A 17,653-nucleotide genomic window follows, 5' to 3' on the forward strand; every position below is an offset into this window, starting at 1 on the left:
ACACACACACACACACACACAAAATAAAGTATACCGTAAGTGGACCTGTTTCCATACATACACACACACACACACACACACACACACACACACACACACATGCACACACACACACACACATGCACACACACACACACACACACACACACACACACACACACCAAGAAACAAACACCCCCCCCCCCACACACACACAATGGCGACAACAACGACAACGGCAACAACAACATAAAACAGCAACAACTGACTGTGAAAATACAGCTGGCAGCTAGGGGAGCTGAGCTTTGACCAGTTGATCACGATCATAACTTGCAGGCTGTGCCGAGCTAAGCATGCCACCATGAGAGTGACATCCATCCTCAGAAATATCTTTGAGCCGCTTTATGTAAAGCGCAAAAGCTGCTCCACGCTATTGCGCTACAGAATCCATTTCTAATTCCTGGATGCAATTTCGGGGAAGTTAGGATATACCTACCATGAACTCTACCTTTCAGAGAATGCACAAGAAGAAAAAATGCTGCTTTGAAACTCACGCTGCCGGTACCGTTGGTAGTCTCTGGAGTAGAGTGTGCGCCGAAATCCCTCATAATTGGTCCCAATCACCTGCAGTCGGTAGTAACCATAACCTGGCTGATTCAGTTGAAAAGTCAGGGGTGGCAGGTAAAAAGTCACATTGCCTGGGCTTGTGCTCTCAATCTCTTTGATAAGAGTTCTGTTTCCGGGGTAATACTGGCTGACTATCTGGGTTATCGTGTGCGAGGCTTGAAGCAGCCTTGAATCTATTGCGCTTGCAGAAAGTAGGAGTGCCACTGGAATGGAGAGCGCACCCACCACGTGCATACATGCGCATGCACGCGTGCGTGCGTGCCCACACACACACACACCAACACACACACACATACACACCCGTGTGCGCACATTCGCAAAAGGGAGAGAGAGAGAGAGCAAGAAAGAGAGCAAAGTAGAGCTAGATAACTTATAGTGCCTGGGCAGCTACAGCAAATACGGATCATGAACACGTGAACAGTAGTTACCCAGGCCCAATGGAACGTCACTTGCCAGAAAGCTATGTGTGCGGGGTGCATGGGAAATGATGTGCGGGGAAATAATGTACGGGAGATATGGACCTAATAATTATTAGGAGCAGCTCATTTGTTAGCTGAGTTCTCTTTTGATGAGAATCCTATGTAAACGCTCAAGAAAAAAATCCTTAGGAAAATGCCATGGTCCTCGTCATTGGTGGGCCTCTTGCAGTTTTTATCACGAGATGATTTGTTTTCTTTCACCTCAGGGTCAACTCACACACTCAAAACACGGTCTCTCTGCTCCATACGTCACTTTTAAGTGATCGTATGGACTCGGACGGAGAGCCAAGGATAAATTTATAGAAAAGAAAAAGGACCAAGGAAGTACAAATTACGCTATAATGTCTGTGGTCCAACCGACTACAAGCTCACACAAACCAGTGGGGTGATATTATACATTGCAAGAAATATGAATATAGGTGAAACAAGAGAGAAAGAAAGACTATCCGTTCATCACGGAAGGAACAACAACAACCAGAAAAGGAAAAAAACATCGAATAACCAAGCAGCGCAAGCGAAAGCCCAAACGCTCTCCTCAGCCGAACGTGCACGTACAAGTGCACCTACAGCGCACCCGCAGCAGCGCAAACAAAGCCACCGTACTGCACTAACCTACATGCATCAAAATAAGGACACCACATGCACTCAAAAAGTAGACCGATCTGCATAAGGGTACGCGACTAGTAGCGTCCGCGTAGCCGTGCCAAATAAATGCAAATAAATCGAAACACAAATAAATCAACTAGAAACACCGAGTGCCTGCCTGCCCAAGTTCTCAAGTCCTTTTATTACTATATGGCACTCGTTGCACAACATCACTCCCCACCAAAGGACTTCCTGGGGATTACAAATCTAACCGGGTTGGTGCACGGACGCGGCGACCGGTTCTGGTAGTACGCACTTTGTTATATATGCACTCTGATGTAATATATTATGTACTCTGTATGCATTTGTATATACTCATTGCGCATGCTCTGAATCATGGTCTTACTCTACATGTATCCATGCCGGCTGGTTGACTCTGGTGAGCTGCGTGTGAGACTGCATGTAGGGTGTACGTGGATACACAACAAATGGCGACGAAGATGAAAATTTTGTTTTGAGATAATTTGTTTAGTTGAGTGCTTGCGAGAATTTGGTAAACCATGGCCTCTTCAGGGAAGGCCACCCTGGAGCAGTTTTCTGGCGGGGACTTTGCGGAGTACCGGGAACGGCTTGAGTTTTATTTTCTCGCAAATGACATCGGTGTTGTTTCAGCCAGTGCAAACTCATCGGAGAAAGAACGCGTACGTAAGAAGATGATTGCACATCTAATCTCTTCACTGTCGAAAGACGTCTACTCCACTTTGCGGAACCTCTGTCTGCCGGAGTCAATATCGGACAAGACCTTCGAGCAGATTTGTGACCTACTGAATGGATATTACAGAGTGGAGCGTTCCACGATGACTTCTTCTTTTCAATTTCGCGATTGCAACCAGAGACCAGCGGAAAAGCTGGTAGATTACGCAAATCGTTTGAAACGTGCGGCAGTAGCCTGCGACTTTGGGTCGCATTTAGACAGATCCCTAAAAGATCAATTTATGGCAGGAGTCTACAGTCAGGAGATCAAGCGGACGATTCTGACTAGTCCTGACAGCAAGACGAAGAAGTTTCAGGATGTGCTGGATATCGCTTTACGGGAGGAGCGCGCCATCATCATTGCTGAGCAGCTTACTCCAGGTACTACTACTAGTACTAGATCAACATCTACGCCGTCCGAGTCAGTCAACAAGATGAGAGCTACCACTACCAGTAAATCCAAGTCCGCAAGTGCATCTAGAAAGCCAAATCACTCGCAGGACCAGAAAGGGTCAAAGTCGACGAAGGGCAAGGTTTGTTATCGTTGTACATCTGATTTACATATGGCTGACAAGTGTCCTCATCGATCTACTACTTGTCGATACTGCAAGAAACGAGGACATCTCGAAAGAGCCTGCATCACCAAGCAGAAACGAGGTGAAATTCACCACGTGGATGACGAACCTGATGATCGAGGTGAGATCGTTTCTGATTGTGATGTTGATGATATGCCTATCTACAAGATTCGATCGGGTAGTGGAAAACACCCTCCGTATACTGTAATGGCGGAAATCAATGATGTTTGTTCACCAATTTGCATGGAAATCGATACAGGTAGTGCTGTATCCATCATCACCAAATCTGATTACGAGAAATTGGGTGCACCAGTGTCGTCTCTTGTAACTCAATCAGTCCAGCTCATTGGGTTTTCCGGTTCCATCATCCCCTGTTTAGGCGAAGGGAAATTTCCAGTGTCAATAAATGGGCAAAAGCACACTGTTCTCTTGCGCATTGTCGATACAAATGGTCCATCTCTGTTGGGCAGAGATCTTCTCTCACTTTTCAAACTAGAATGGAGGGAAATATTCTCGGTGAAGTCTGAAATTGATAATGCTCTTATACGCGCAAAGCTGCAGGAGGAAATGCTTCAGAAATTTGAGAGTTTGTTTGACACGTCAACTGTCGGCAAATTAAATTCAACTCAGGTCACTTTGCGTGTAAATGATTCAAAACCTGTGTACATGAAGGCTCGTTCAGTACCATTTGCAATCCGGGAGAAATACGAGCAAGGCCTCTCTAAACTGGAGGAGGAAGGTGTAATACGCAAAGTTGAATTTTCGAAATGGGCTTCACCTACGGTTCCGGTTCAAAAACCAGACGGAAATGTACGTATCTGTGCTGATTACTCGCGCACCATCAATGCTAATTCGGATTTAGAAAAATATCCGTTACCTACCATAGACGAAATTCGTGCCAAGTTGAATGGTGGGCAGAAGTTTACGAAGCTTGATTTATCTCAGGCGTACCACCAGCTAGAGCTTGATCCTAAGTCGAGGGGGTATACTACAATCAATACCCACCGTGGTCTGTTTGAATATGTACGTCTACCGTTTGGCATTCATTCAGCAGTCTCCATATTTCAGCGTACTATGGAGACTCTCCTGGCGGGTATCGATGGCTGCATTGTGTATGTAGATGATATTCTAGTCACAGGTCGAAATGATGCAGAGCACAAAAGAAATCTGGAAATGGTTTTGCAGCGGCTACAAGATGCGGGAATGCGTTTGAAAGCCACGAAAACCGAGTTCATGCTACCGCAAGTCTCGTACCTTGGTCATACTTTGAGTGCGAGTGGTATGGCGCCTTCGCCAGGAAGAATCGATGCTATGGTTAATGCCAATGCTCCTACGTCCGTTAGTGAGCTTCAATCGTTTATTGGGTCTGCGAATTATGTTCGCAAATTCATACCCAATTTTGCTCGGATTATGGCGCCACTTTACGCTCTGCTAAAGAAAGATACTGTTTGGAGATGGTCAGATTCTGAACAGACAGCGTTCCTTACGATAAAGAATGCTTTATGTTCCACGGAGGTTTTGGCGCACTATTCGGCGGGTCTGGAGCATGTCTTGCAATGCGACGCATCAGGAACGGGTCTTGGTGCGGTTCTTTTACAGAAAAACGAAAATGGTGATTACCAACCCATTTCGTATGCGTCTCGTCTGTTGAATAAAGCGGAGAGAAACTATTCAAATATTGAACGGGAGTCACTCGCTCTTGTGTTTGGTGCAACCAAATTTCGCCAATATCTCCTGGGAAAGAAATTTGTCCTTGAAACTGATCACAAACCTCTGGTGAAATTGTTCGGCATGCAGGAAGGTGTTCCGTTCCTGGTTTCTTCCAGATTAAAGAAATGGAAGTTATTACTTTCAGCGTATGACTACACCATCCAACACATTGCGGGAAAGGCAAATGTTCTGGCAGATTTCATGTCTAGAAAACCAATTTCTGGAAATCCTTCTACCCCGGAACTAGGTGAAACACGTGTACTTTTCATTGAGGACGAGCTCATTGATGCTCAAGTTGTATTGAATGCCACTGGAGATGATCCAGTTCTAGAGCGTGTTCGTCACTACACTTTGAATGGTTGGCCAGAGCATGTGAAAGAGGTGGAGTTACAGCCGTACTTTGTAAAGCGCTGGGAACTATCTATTGTAAATGATGTATTACTCTGGAATGAACGAGTGGTAATCCCCATGGCTTTGCGCGCGATGCTCTTGAGTGAATTGCACTCGGAACACACAGGCGCTGTACGAATGAAACGTATGGCACGTCGATATTTCTGGTGGCCAAAGATGGATGACGAAATTGAAGATACCACCAAAATGTGCGCTACGTGTCAAGAACAGGCACGCAAACCTAGTAAATCCTATGCTACCTGGTCATGGCCGTCGGGTCCATGGCGTCGTCTGCACATAGACTTTGCGGGTCCATTCATGGGCAAAATGTTTCTGGTGATTGTCGATGCGTATACGAAATATCTGGAAATTGTCCCGATGACACATGCCACATCAACGGGTACTATCAAAGCTTTGAGACGTTTGTTTGCCACATTCGGTCTACCCACTCACATCGTTAGTGATAATGGGACCCAGTTCACTAGTGCTGAATTTACCTCGTTTCTCCAGAAAAATGGAATCGCACACACTCGTTCAGCTCCAGGCCATCCGGAGACAAACGGTCTCGCTGAGCGATATGTCGGTCATTTTAAAGCTAAAATGAAAGCAATGGGAACAGAAGGTGACGACCTAGATACACGACTACAACGATTTCTAATGACATTTCGGTCAACTCCTACGGCGAATGGTAAATCACCGGCAGAAATGCTATTTAATCGCCAACCACGACTACGTTATGATGCTTTGAAAACAACACGGAATGCGGAGGCACAATCTTTCAATCAAAACCAGCATTTGCTACCAGAATACAAACCGGGTGATGCTGTGTTTGCGTTACGTTTTCAAAACCATGGTACAACCTGGGTCCCTGGTGTTGTTCTCTCTATCTGCAGTGCTATGAATTACTCTGTCCAGGTAAATGATGTGGTCTGGAAACGACACCGTAACCAACTCCGGCCACGTTCAATACCACTTTCTCAGTTAGCAGAACAGACACGTTCTGCACCACAGCAGCAACAACTCCAGCCGCAGCAGCAACAACTCCAGCCGCAGCAGCAGCAGCAACAACAACTGTCACCACAACAGCAACAGCCTCAGCCGCAGCAGCAGCAGGTGCCACAGCAGTTGCCGCCTCAGAAGGCTCAACAGCCGACGACTTCACAGCAGAAAGAGCAGCCCATGCAACAGTCGCAGGATGAGCAGGGTCAACAGTCGTTAGCTTCTACAGCCCCAGCTGATGCTGTACCTGTTGACCGGCAGGTGACTCGATCTGGTCGGTCAGTCGTAAGACCAGCTCGGTATAACGGATGAGACATTTTATACATGTAGGATATGTAATTATTATATTATTTGCATGGATTGATTGAGATGATCGTGAATGCATGTACGTGGTTCTCTTGTTGCATTTGTATATATCAGTATAATGCTCTGTATAGTACATACCACACATAGAACATTGAACTTTGATAATTGGCACGTCAGACGATGGTACATTATTACATTGTCTGTTCTATGCTATTGTTCCTTGTCATGAAAATGTTTTGTTTCCGGTGTTACCTCTTTTTGCGAGGGGGATATTGTTATATATGCACTCTGATGTAATATATTATGTACTCTGTATGCATTTGTATATACTCATTGCGCATGCTCTGAATCATGGTCTTACTCTACATGTATCCATGCCGGCTGGTTGACTCTGGTGAGCTGCGTGTGAGACTGCATGTAGGGTGTACGTGGATACACAACACACTTCATTGTCGGCTGCAACAGGTTGTGGATCTGGTTGAGGGGGTGACGTTGGCGGTGGAATCTCCACTGCTTCATCGGTGCTAGTCTCATCGTCACTACTGGCCACTTCTCCTGCCGTCGGAGATACTTCTAGTGGCACTAAACGCTGTACTGGGCGGAGCAAAGACGTTTGCCCAACCTTGACTCGCACCACACGATATGTCGGTCATTTTAAAGCTAAAATGAAAGCAATGGGAACAGAAGGTGACGACCTAGATACACGACTACAACGATTTCTAATGACATTTCGGTCAACTCCTACGGCGAATGGTAAATCACCGGCAGAAATGCTATTTAATCGCCAACCACGACTACGTTATGATGCTTTGAAAACAACACGGAATGCGGAGGCACAATCTTTCAATCAAAACCAGCATTTGCTACCAGAATACAAACCGGGTGATGCTGTGTTTGCGTTACGTTTTCAAAACCATGGTACAACCTGGGTCCCTGGTGTTGTTCTCTCTATCTGCAGTGCTATGAATTACTCTGTCCAGGTAAATGATGTGGTCTGGAAACGACACCGTAACCAACTCCGGCCACGTTCAATACCACTTTCTCAGTTAGCAGAACAGACACGTTCTGCACCACAGCAGCAACAACTCCAGCCGCAGCAGCAACAACTCCAGCCGCAGCAGCAGCAGCAACAACAACTGTCACCACAACAGCAACAGCCTCAGCCGCAGCAGCAGCAGGTGCCACAGCAGTTGCCGCCTCAGAAGGCTCAACAGCCGACGACTTCACAGCAGAAAGAGCAGCCCATGCAACAGTCGCAGGATGAGCAGGGTCAACAGTCGTTAGCTTCTACAGCCCCAGCTGATGCTGTACCTGTTGACCGGCAGGTGACTCGATCTGGTCGGTCAGTCGTAAGACCAGCTCGGTATAACGGATGAGACATTTTATACATGTAGGATATGTAATTATTATATTATTTGCATGGATTGATTGAGATGATCGTGAATGCATGTACGTGGTTCTCTTGTTGCATTTGTATATATCAGTATAATGCTCTGTATAGTACATACCACACATAGAACATTGAACTTTGATAATTGGCACGTCAGACGATGGTACATTATTACATTGTCTGTTCTATGCTATTGTTCCTTGTCATGAAAATGTTTTGTTTCCGGTGTTACCTCTTTTTGCGAGGGGGATATTGTTATATATGCACTCTGATGTAATATATTATGTACTCTGTATGCATTTGTATATACTCATTGCGCATGCTCTGAATCATGGTCTTACTCTACATGTATCCATGCCGGCTGGTTGACTCTGGTGAGCTGCGTGTGAGACTGCATGTAGGGTGTACGTGGATACACAACACACTTCATTGTCGGCTGCAACAGGTTGTGGATCTGGTTGAGGGGGTGACGTTGGCGGTGGAATCTCCACTGCTTCATCGGTGCTAGTCTCATCGTCACTACTGGCCACTTCTCCTGCCGTCGGAGATACTTCTAGTGGCACTAAACGCTGTACTGGGCGGAGCAAAGACGTTTGCCCAACCTTGACTCGCACCACACGCACAACGCCGTCTTTCCCAGGGTACACCTCAGTAACCCGAGCCAAACGCCAGAACTGACGCTTTCGTGATTCATCCACCAGCAGGACAACTTCCCCTGCTTTGACTGAGGATGACTTAGACTGATGATACGCAATCAAGCTGGTCAGGTACTCCCTCTGCCATCGCTTCTTCAGGTGTTCGCCAACTGTAGCAACATACCGTTGTCTTGCGTTGAGCTGCTCTGCCGTCAGCCCTGCTGCTTGTTCGGCACTGATCTCGTCTGCCTGCCAAACACCATTGATCATCATTGCTGGCGTCAGGGGTAAGTCATCATCCGTGTCTGCCACATGGGTGAGCGGACGGCTGTTCACCACTGCTTCCACTTCAGCCAATACAGTATCCAATTCACGCGGACCAAGCATCGCCTTGCCCAACACCTTGCGTAATGGTGCCTTCACAGCTCCAACCAGACGCTCGAAGAATCCACCATGCCATGGAGCCGCTGGAGGATTGAACAACCATACAACATTGATCTTCTCCGATGCCGACTTGAAGGTAGTGGCATTATCCGAACGGATACGGATGGGTATACCCCGGCGTGCTACGAACCGCCGATACGCCAGCAGAAATGACTCCGTGGACAGACTGTCGACTGTCTTTAGATGAACTGCCCGCGTTGTTCCGCAAACGAATAGAGCAATCCATGTTTTCTCCACTCGGTCACCCTTACGAACCATCAATGGGCCCGCATAATCAATGCCTGTCAGTCCGAATGGCTTGACATGACTCACACGGTCCGCCGGCAGTGGTGGTGTAACTTGGGTAGCAGCGGCCGCCTTGTAACGCTTGCAGACTCCGCACCGAGATCCAATGCCGCGTAAGGCGCGCCGAACACCAATCACTAACACCTCCTGACGTAGTGATGCCAGGACCGTCTCTACGCCTCCATGCATTTGCTTCGCATGGGCCCGCTCCAGAATCAACGATGTCAAGTAGTGCTTGCCGAGCAATACCGGATGCTTAGCGCTGTACGGCAGCTCACTCTCACTCAATCTTCCTTCAGCTCTCAGGACCCCACTGTCATCCACATACGGGCCGAACTTAACGATCTTAGAACTTGAGCTGAGCGGCTCGTCATTCTGCAGTGCAGCCAACTCCGGTCCGAACAGTTCCTGCTGGATCAGTCGGTACAATCTGGCCTCAGCAATGGGCAGGATCTCCGCCCGCGTCTTAGTTGGATATCGCCATTGCAACATGCGAACAACAACTCCGGTTACCCGGGTCCACCTTGACAAACGCTCCCACCAGGGGTTCTGTGGCTCCGCTGCCACGACTCCAACTCGCATTTCCGTGACCGATTCACTCGTGTCGGTGTTGGCTTGCGTGTCTGGCCATTCTTCTGGACTCGTCAACCAGGCTGGTCCCTTCAGCCAGTCACTACTTTCAAGACTACCCACGGGAGAACCGCGTGATGCAAGGTCAGCCGGGTTTTGAACTCCCGGACAGTGACTCCATTTCACATCTAGCTCCTTCGCAGTCTGCTGTACAGCTACCACTCGATTAGCCACGAATGTCTTCCAACGGTAGGATGGATTCGTAATCCACTGCAGCGTCGTGAGGCTATCGGTCCAACCGAAAATCCTCTCTGCTTGCACTCTCAACTCCTTACACACGAATGAGAGGTACCTGGAGGCGAGGCACACAGCTTCCAGCTCCAGGCGAGCCAATGTTGGCGCCGACACTGGTGCCACCTTGCTCTTACCACACAGCAGACATGCTACACCGTCAACTACGATGTAAATGCAGCAGCCATAACCCTTTTCTGACGCATCAGCAAATACATGTAGTGTTACCGGCATGTCGGGCTTACCGCCGATCCAACGTGGCACCGTCACAAGCGAAACATTGGAGACATCTCCCCACCATTGCGCACACTTGGCTGCAATCTCAGTCGGAAGCGGCTGATCCCAGGTGCCACCCAGTTTCCAGCACCCTTGCAACAGGATCTTCCCTGGTAGTACCGCAGGTGCAGCTAGACCAAGCGGGTCGAATACAGATGCTACGCAGTGCAGAAGTTGCCGCCGGGTCCACGGTGACTCCTTGGTGTCAGTGTCACCTACTGCTGCTACCGCGATCACATCGTCGTCGACGTCCCACTCGACCCCTAGCACCTTGCCGCCAGACTCTGGATCACAGACGATGTTGTTGCCACGCCACTTTCTCAGATCCATGCCTGCACCTTGCAGAGCTACCACACTACACTCTCGAAAGTGGTCGGCTTGGGCAGGACTAGACACACTAACTACTGAATCATCAACATAAAAACTATCACGTAACAGCGCAAGCATAGCACGATCAGCATCATTAGCGCATGCAAGCAGCCTATCTAAATGGTGCAACAACACAGCATTCAGAATGAAGGGGGAGCAGTTGGCTCCGAATGGCAATTTTGTGAGCCGCCAAACACACATTTCGCTTTCGCCCAGCTCGGGCCACACAAAGCGCAAATATGGCCTATCCTCTTCTCTAATGCCAATCATGAAAAAGCCTTCCTAATGTCCGCTTGTAGTGCAAACTGATACTCACGAAACCGTAGGAGAAGGCCCACCAGATCGGGTAGTAGCGATGGTCCTGGGTTCAACAGGTCATTCAATGATGACTTCCCAGTTGCCGATGCCGATGCGTTGAAGACTACCCTTGTCTTGGTCGTAGCGGCGTGCTCCCTGAAGATGGCATGATGTGGCATGTAGTAGCCGGGCTGTTCGGGGTTCGGCTCTCTTTCGATAGCTCCTAGCTCGCTGTACTCTCTCATGAGCACGTTGTCATACTGCTGCCTCTTGCCCTTGACGTTCAGCCGATCCATCAGCTTGGTAGCTGCTGCCATAGCTTGGGTGTAATTTTCAGGTGGTCGGCGGTCAGACCTCCATAACAGCCCCACTTGGTACTGCGTCCCCACTTGCTCTATGGGGAACTCAGGCTGGTGGCTCGTTACGCTTGGTGGCTCCTCCAGCTGCCACAACCGTTCTACCCTCGCTTCGATGCAGGCAACTGACACCGTGCATCCGAGTTCGGCGTCCTTAGTTGGGCCAGACAGTACCCAGCCGATCTCCGTTTCCCAGGCGGTGTTGCCGTTGACCACCCGTTTTTGCAGTAGGATGTCGTTGCAGTGATCTGCACCAATCAGGAGATGGACGTCGTTGGGCGTACCTTCGCCTGGTTGGTCACTCAGATTGATGCCGCTCGCTTTCCATTGGCATATCGTTGCCTTGGCGACTGGCGGGAAACGCATACTCATGTTGTCATTTTTCCAGGCGTGTACCTTGATAGGACCCGAGGTACCCGTCACTGCAACCTCGAGGCGCTCCATTCTCTGGACCACAGGCTCATTGCCGAATGCCGTTACCTTGACCTGGTCTGTCCCTACACACTTGGGGGAAATGGCTGCCGCTAGCGATGAGGAAATAAATGAGGCCTGTGACCCTGGGTCCAGAAAGACTCTCACTCGTGCCCGCTTCTTGGCGCATACTTCCGCTACAGCTGTCATGAGATGCACCGGTGCCGATGTGGTACAACTGTATGTGTTGATGCTCTCATCCCGGTCCTTGGCGGGTTTAGGCTTTGGTTTCCCATGCAGCAACGTGTGGTGCTTGCCATCGCACTTGCTGCAACCTGTGTTGGCCTGGCACTGCTCTGCCAGGTGACCCCCACGCAAACAGAGGTAGCACAGCTTTTCATTGCGTACGTATGCTCTGCGATCGTACGTTTTTCCCATCTTAGCCAGATCCTTCTTGGCTTGCTCCACTGACACCCCAAGGCACTGCGCACTGTGTTGGACTGGTGGAGCGACGGGCCGTTTCTCAGCTGCCTTCCGCCGTCCGTGCGCCTCCTGATATGAGACGCCAGTTGCCTGGAACGTGGGCATGTCCATGTGGAAGCATTTTCGTTCAATCAGGAACGCTTTCATCTCGGCTGGCAATCCATCCAATGCTAGCTGCTTGACCAATACTGCAAGTACGTCAGGCGCTTCATCGTCCTCAGCCTCTGCGTTGGCAGTGCTCGTCAGCTCTATCCACGAGTCGAGCAGCCTTGCTACTCTTGTTACATAATGATGGAACGACTCGTCGAGCTGCGTAATGGACTTGGCATCTCGCCACACCTTGTCCGCGGTCAGTCCGTGCGCCAGCAGCACTTCCCTTTTCGCTTCGTCGTACGAGGCACATCCCGAGAACGCCTTTTCCAGCTTGCTCCCAGAGAACGCTACACGCAGGTGAATTAGCCAATCGTCTCTGCTATACCGATTTTGCTGAGCAATATCCTGAAAAGACTTAGGTATTCCTTGATCTCCGTTGCTTTTCGCTCCTCGTACTTCGGAAACTTTATCCGGTTCCTCGGCGGGGTTGTCGGTTCCTCCGCGTTCACACTCTTCGTCGTGGGTCCGCGCTCAGCCTCCAGTCGAGAGCGCTCGGTCTGCGCCTCTAGTTCGGCCATCCGCTGCGTATGCTCCTGCAGCGTGCGCACCGCCTCCCGTTCCCTGGCACGATCCTCTCGATCGTTTGTCTCCGCCACTTTACTGTCCACGTACTGCGCGAGTTGTTTCCCTTCATACCCCAGGGCCTGCCCAACTCTCAGAAACCGCTCTTCCAATAGCAGTTCCCCCGCGGACTCTGTCTTGCATCCTTTTTCCTCGCTGGTTTTCTCCTTGAGCTTCGTGGCCATTTTCTGTCAGCGCCACGGGACCAACACAGCGTCTATCCTGGCGTGATCGCCAAAATGTGGTCCAACCGACTACAAGCTCACACAAACCAGTGGGGTGATATTTTACATTGCAAGAAATATGAATAATAGGTGAAACAAGAGAGAAAGAAAGACTATCCGTTCATCACGGAAGGAACAACAACAGCCAGAAAAGGAAAACATCGAAGAACCAAGCAGCGCAAGCGAAAGCCCAAACGCTCTCCTCAGCCGAACGTGCACGTACAAGTGCACCTACAGCGCACCCGCAGCAGCGCAAACAAAGCCACCGTACTGCACTAATCTACATGCATCAAAATAAGGACACCACATGCACTCAAAAAGTAGACCGATCTGCATAAGGGTACGCGACTAGTAGCGTCCGCGTAGCCATGCCAAATAAATGCAAATAAATCGAAACACAAATAAATCAACTAGAAACACCGAGTGCCTGCCTGCCCAAGTTCTCAAGTCCTTTTATTACTAGGCACTTCAGTCACGTGACACGACCTGTCAAAAGTGCTAACGCTGAATCGCGTACATGCGTGGCACCACGGAAAGGCGCATGCATAGATCGATCTCTAGCTGCACGGAAGCTGCGCAGGGCCTTCTCGTGTGGCGCAGCATGTAGCTGAGGCCCTCAGCTTTCGTTTGAGCCCACATACGTCATGATGCGGCAATTTTTTGAACTCACGTACAGTTCGAGTAAAATCGGCAAGGATTTTTTGGGCATTTCACTTGATTGCACGCATTTGCCATTTAGCTCATCGTCTTCAGCGTCGTATTTCCTTTCGGAATCAGTTGTCCTCGTTTGTCCAACACTTTGCGCATTGCTGCGCAAGAAGAAATAATGCGAGGTGTTATTGAAAGCGAGCCGCGACAGGCGTCCTCCCGGCAGTAGTCCTTGTTCGTCGGAGCCCATGCGCATGGCTGCGCAAGAAGAAATATTGCCAGGTGTTATAATTATATTGGAGTCGCATCGGAGCAGTCGTCCTCTCCTGCAGGCGACGAGTAGGACAGTATATACTTCGGCGACTGGACCAAGAGAGCTGACATCAAAACGGCCTGCTTGGAACAAATCGTCAGCTGATCAGCAGGTGGCTTCCAGCCACCAAGTAAAGCATTGACGGTGATATTATACCAAGAATCCAGCACACACTCTATGCACAAAATCTCTCATGCTGGAGTTGCTGAAGTTTCAGTAGTCCCAAACATTTGCAAACGATGTTCTACATGTAATAGTTTGTCATTTCTTTCCGTCAAATACGCGGTAAAATTCTAGTTTGCTCAGTCTTCGGCTCATTGTTCTTCCGTATTCGTCACCACTTCAGTACTGTACATGTAGCAACAATGTGTTCTGGCACTGAATTATTGTAGTTACTTTATCTTACCTCAAAGTCTCATCTTATGCTTTTCCAAAGGCTTCTCTGCACTGTTTTCATGCTGTTGCGATGGAGTTGCTATGGAGTTGCCATGGTGACCACACCCGATATCTTCGTCTGAGCTGCCAGACGGATGAAAAATGCGAAGTTTTTCCAAACCATGCTGTTTCTGCATTCATCTGGTTATTTTGACCTGCTTCCAGCGAGCCTGGTATTTTGCCACTATAGACACTGAAGCAAGTCCTACCAATTTCTGATATGCTGCCTGGTGCCGTCGAAATACTGAAATTGCCGTTATTCAATTCTCCGACTTTGGATGGCTATATCTCTGTGCCAAGTTATTCTTTTTGCTTCAAATTTTCTGTGGAGTCTTCCTAAACCTATCTGAATCGGATACAAGAAAGAAATACGAGTATTTCTGGTTTTGAAAAAGCCGCCTGAAGTGCCTATTATTATTATATGGCACTCGTTGCACAACAATGTCCACTAACACCACCAGTTACATAACAATCAGCTCATGCGATAACATTGCACGACACTGACCGACGGTACTCTGATGTTCTACAACTAACTGGCTAACAGCTCTAGCACATCTTGGATGCGCACTCCAACAGCCTTCCAACTTGACAGGTTCTAAGTAATATGATAGCATAAGGAGGGGAAGGTGAGCGCAACCAAGGCGAGCACGAGCTGAAAGTCTCAGCTGTGAAGGACGTTGGCGGATGTTCATGCATGTCGATGACGATACTGGCAAGACCATTGGACAATACGGTCAAACCACGATTCCAGGACGCAAAGCAACATTCCACACAACTGTTGTGGCTCAAAGATGCGAAGAGCAGTACTATGTTATTCTGGTGTTAGTGGACATTATAGCCTAACTTGTAGTTCCTTGGTCCTTTTTCTTTTCTATAAATTTAAGTGAAAGTGTGTTCACCAATTTTTCGGCCATGGCCCATCATCAGAGTCGACACACTTGTAAAGTTTTTTTTATTAAATCCTGGAACAAAATCATCTTCCGCTATAGAGTAGACATGCCCACCGTCCAAATACGCGTATGTGTGCGCGCGCCTGTTTTGTTATGCCTTTCTGCCCGCCACCCAGCCTGTCAGTCTAGCTGGCCGGGCCAGTGCCTGTGTGCACACACATATCTTTCCAATGACTTTGACAGTTGTGTGATGCCCTTACCATGGTGTGTTCGAAGGTCAATCCACCTCCATGGGGATACTAGGTCTCCAACTTGAACAGAGAATTCAAAATTGACACCCACGGCGAGATACTGGAACACATCAAGTGGAGCCAGGAAGCGTAAGGTCAATCTGTCGCGCGCTATCAGTAAAGCTGGGCCCGGCATGATCGGAACGTTCCCTGGCAAAGTGACATTCGGTAGTGAGATGTTCGCCGTCCGATCCCCAATAGATACCGGTAAGAGATTCCCGCTTGAGTCTGTCCACGGAAGCACAGGATATGGTTCTACAGCAGAAACAGTCAGAAAAAATGAAAATCTTGCATTGCTTTCTTTCTGAATAGAAAAATTCCGGCGAAGGGTGGAGCAAAGTAACAAAGTTTTAAATAATGAGTTTCAAAATACTCTTCCAAACATGTCAATGGTCTGAACAACATCCCAAGTGATATTTTGCCCTGGAAAGCAATATAACAGTGGTACTTTTCAGGCATTAGGGACCTTTCACACCACGCGTACGGATACGAAACGAATGCTGATTCGTCACCTGGGTTCGGGGATTCGTCAGAGTCCCTGCGGACCGCTCGTTTTCACCAATGGAAGCTTCTTCATTCGTGGCGCGCTCCGAATCCACCAGGTACACATTTTTTTGCCAGGTACACATGTTTCGCCAGGTACTTCCTCCGTTAACAAAAACTTCGTGATGGATTTTTGAGGGACTGGTTTGCTCACAAACTGCCGTGAAACGAGCCGCGATCACTTTCTCGGCCTTCCCGGCATGCCATGAAAGAGGTATGATGCAAGGAAAGCGACCTTTCATAACAAGCCCAGCGGAATCGATGGTTGCGCTGTGGCAACATAGGTGATGACAGTCATGGCAAGCGAAACTGAAATACCACTTCTCCGAGGGGATATTGCGCTGCGTGGCCTCTCTACTACTCTAGCACTGAGTTTGAGAGTGATAGAGAGCGATGGAACAGAGCAGCGAGTCCACACAATGAGCGAGTGGACAAGGAGCTGCTCCGATCACACAGCGCAATGAAACAATTCTGATTCCAAGTTCTTGTTCAACCTACGCAAAGCCCAGATTCGAATGCTGATGACTATGAATTCTTTCAGAAGTCTGCAGTCTGACGCGAGTCTCATGGCTAATGAAAGTCGACTGCACTTGCTGGCAGGAGTTTCCACCAGAGAAAAATGGAATCAGTTAGGCTGTGCCTTTACTCCTCATTTCGAGGAGTGAGTTTGGCTGTGCCTTTACTCCTTGTTTTGAGGAGTTCTGGGGAGCGGAGATGAAACCAAGGAAACGAGTAATCGCCACCGCGGCGGATCACGCAGCTTGAAAGCCAACTTACTTGAACGACGGCGACATCAAGTTCAGCGGAGTGTGATCAAAGAAGCCAAGGCAAGGCTGAAACGAGCTGAACAACGACTCGAGACAGATGACGACTCGCGTACAGCAGATGACGACAGCGACGCAGGGTCAAAAATGAGTTGAGCGAAAAGCGGCACAAACGGAACTCTCTGTTCATTCCGCCAACAATTTCTCTTGCAAAGACGCTGTGCATAGGCTGAACTACCTTCGTCCAGTGATTTGCAGTCAATACAAACTGTTCTTGACCTGTTCTAAGCATTTTCATATCCATCAAAATCCATCACGAAGATTTTGTTCACGGAGGAAGTACACATTTTTCCGTTGATTCCATGATCCATGCACGTGTGCGTGTAAACACCCGTACGCCAAGCTACCGGCCATATTCATAGTTGCCATGGACATTTGCATGACGACTTGCGAAACCTGAACCTGTATTCAATGAAACGAGAACGAGCTGAATCAAACTTTTGTTTCGCATTCGATTCACAGCAGATGCGAAAGGTCCCTATTGCCTACCCCAGCTTGCCCAGGCTCAACGGATGAAGGGTGAATTCCCCGGAGCACTGTGCATTGAGCAGGGAGTTACCGG

The 17,653-nt window shown here is 48.7% G+C and overlaps 1 protein-coding gene across 1 annotated transcript in view; it reads right to left on the bottom strand.

The window, feature by feature from the left end:
- Positions 1 to 17,653, bottom strand: part of LOC135816594 (uncharacterized) — a 230,806-nt gene that overhangs the window by 48,138 nt on the left and 165,015 nt on the right. Inside the window, exons 23-24 of the mRNA XM_065329777.1 lie at positions 15,695 to 15,979; positions 534 to 809 (exon numbers count right to left, since the gene is read on the bottom strand). Of these exons, the coding sequence (XP_065185849.1) occupies positions 534 to 809; positions 15,695 to 15,979 (561 nt within the window). The remainder of the gene's footprint in view (positions 1 to 533; positions 810 to 15,694; positions 15,980 to 17,653) is intronic.

Source organism: Sycon ciliatum, chromosome 1 (assembly GCF_964019385.1).
Source record: "Sycon ciliatum chromosome 1, ocSycCili1.1, whole genome shotgun sequence".
NCBI classification, from domain to species: Eukaryota; Metazoa; Porifera; class Calcarea; order Leucosolenida; family Sycettidae; genus Sycon; species Sycon ciliatum.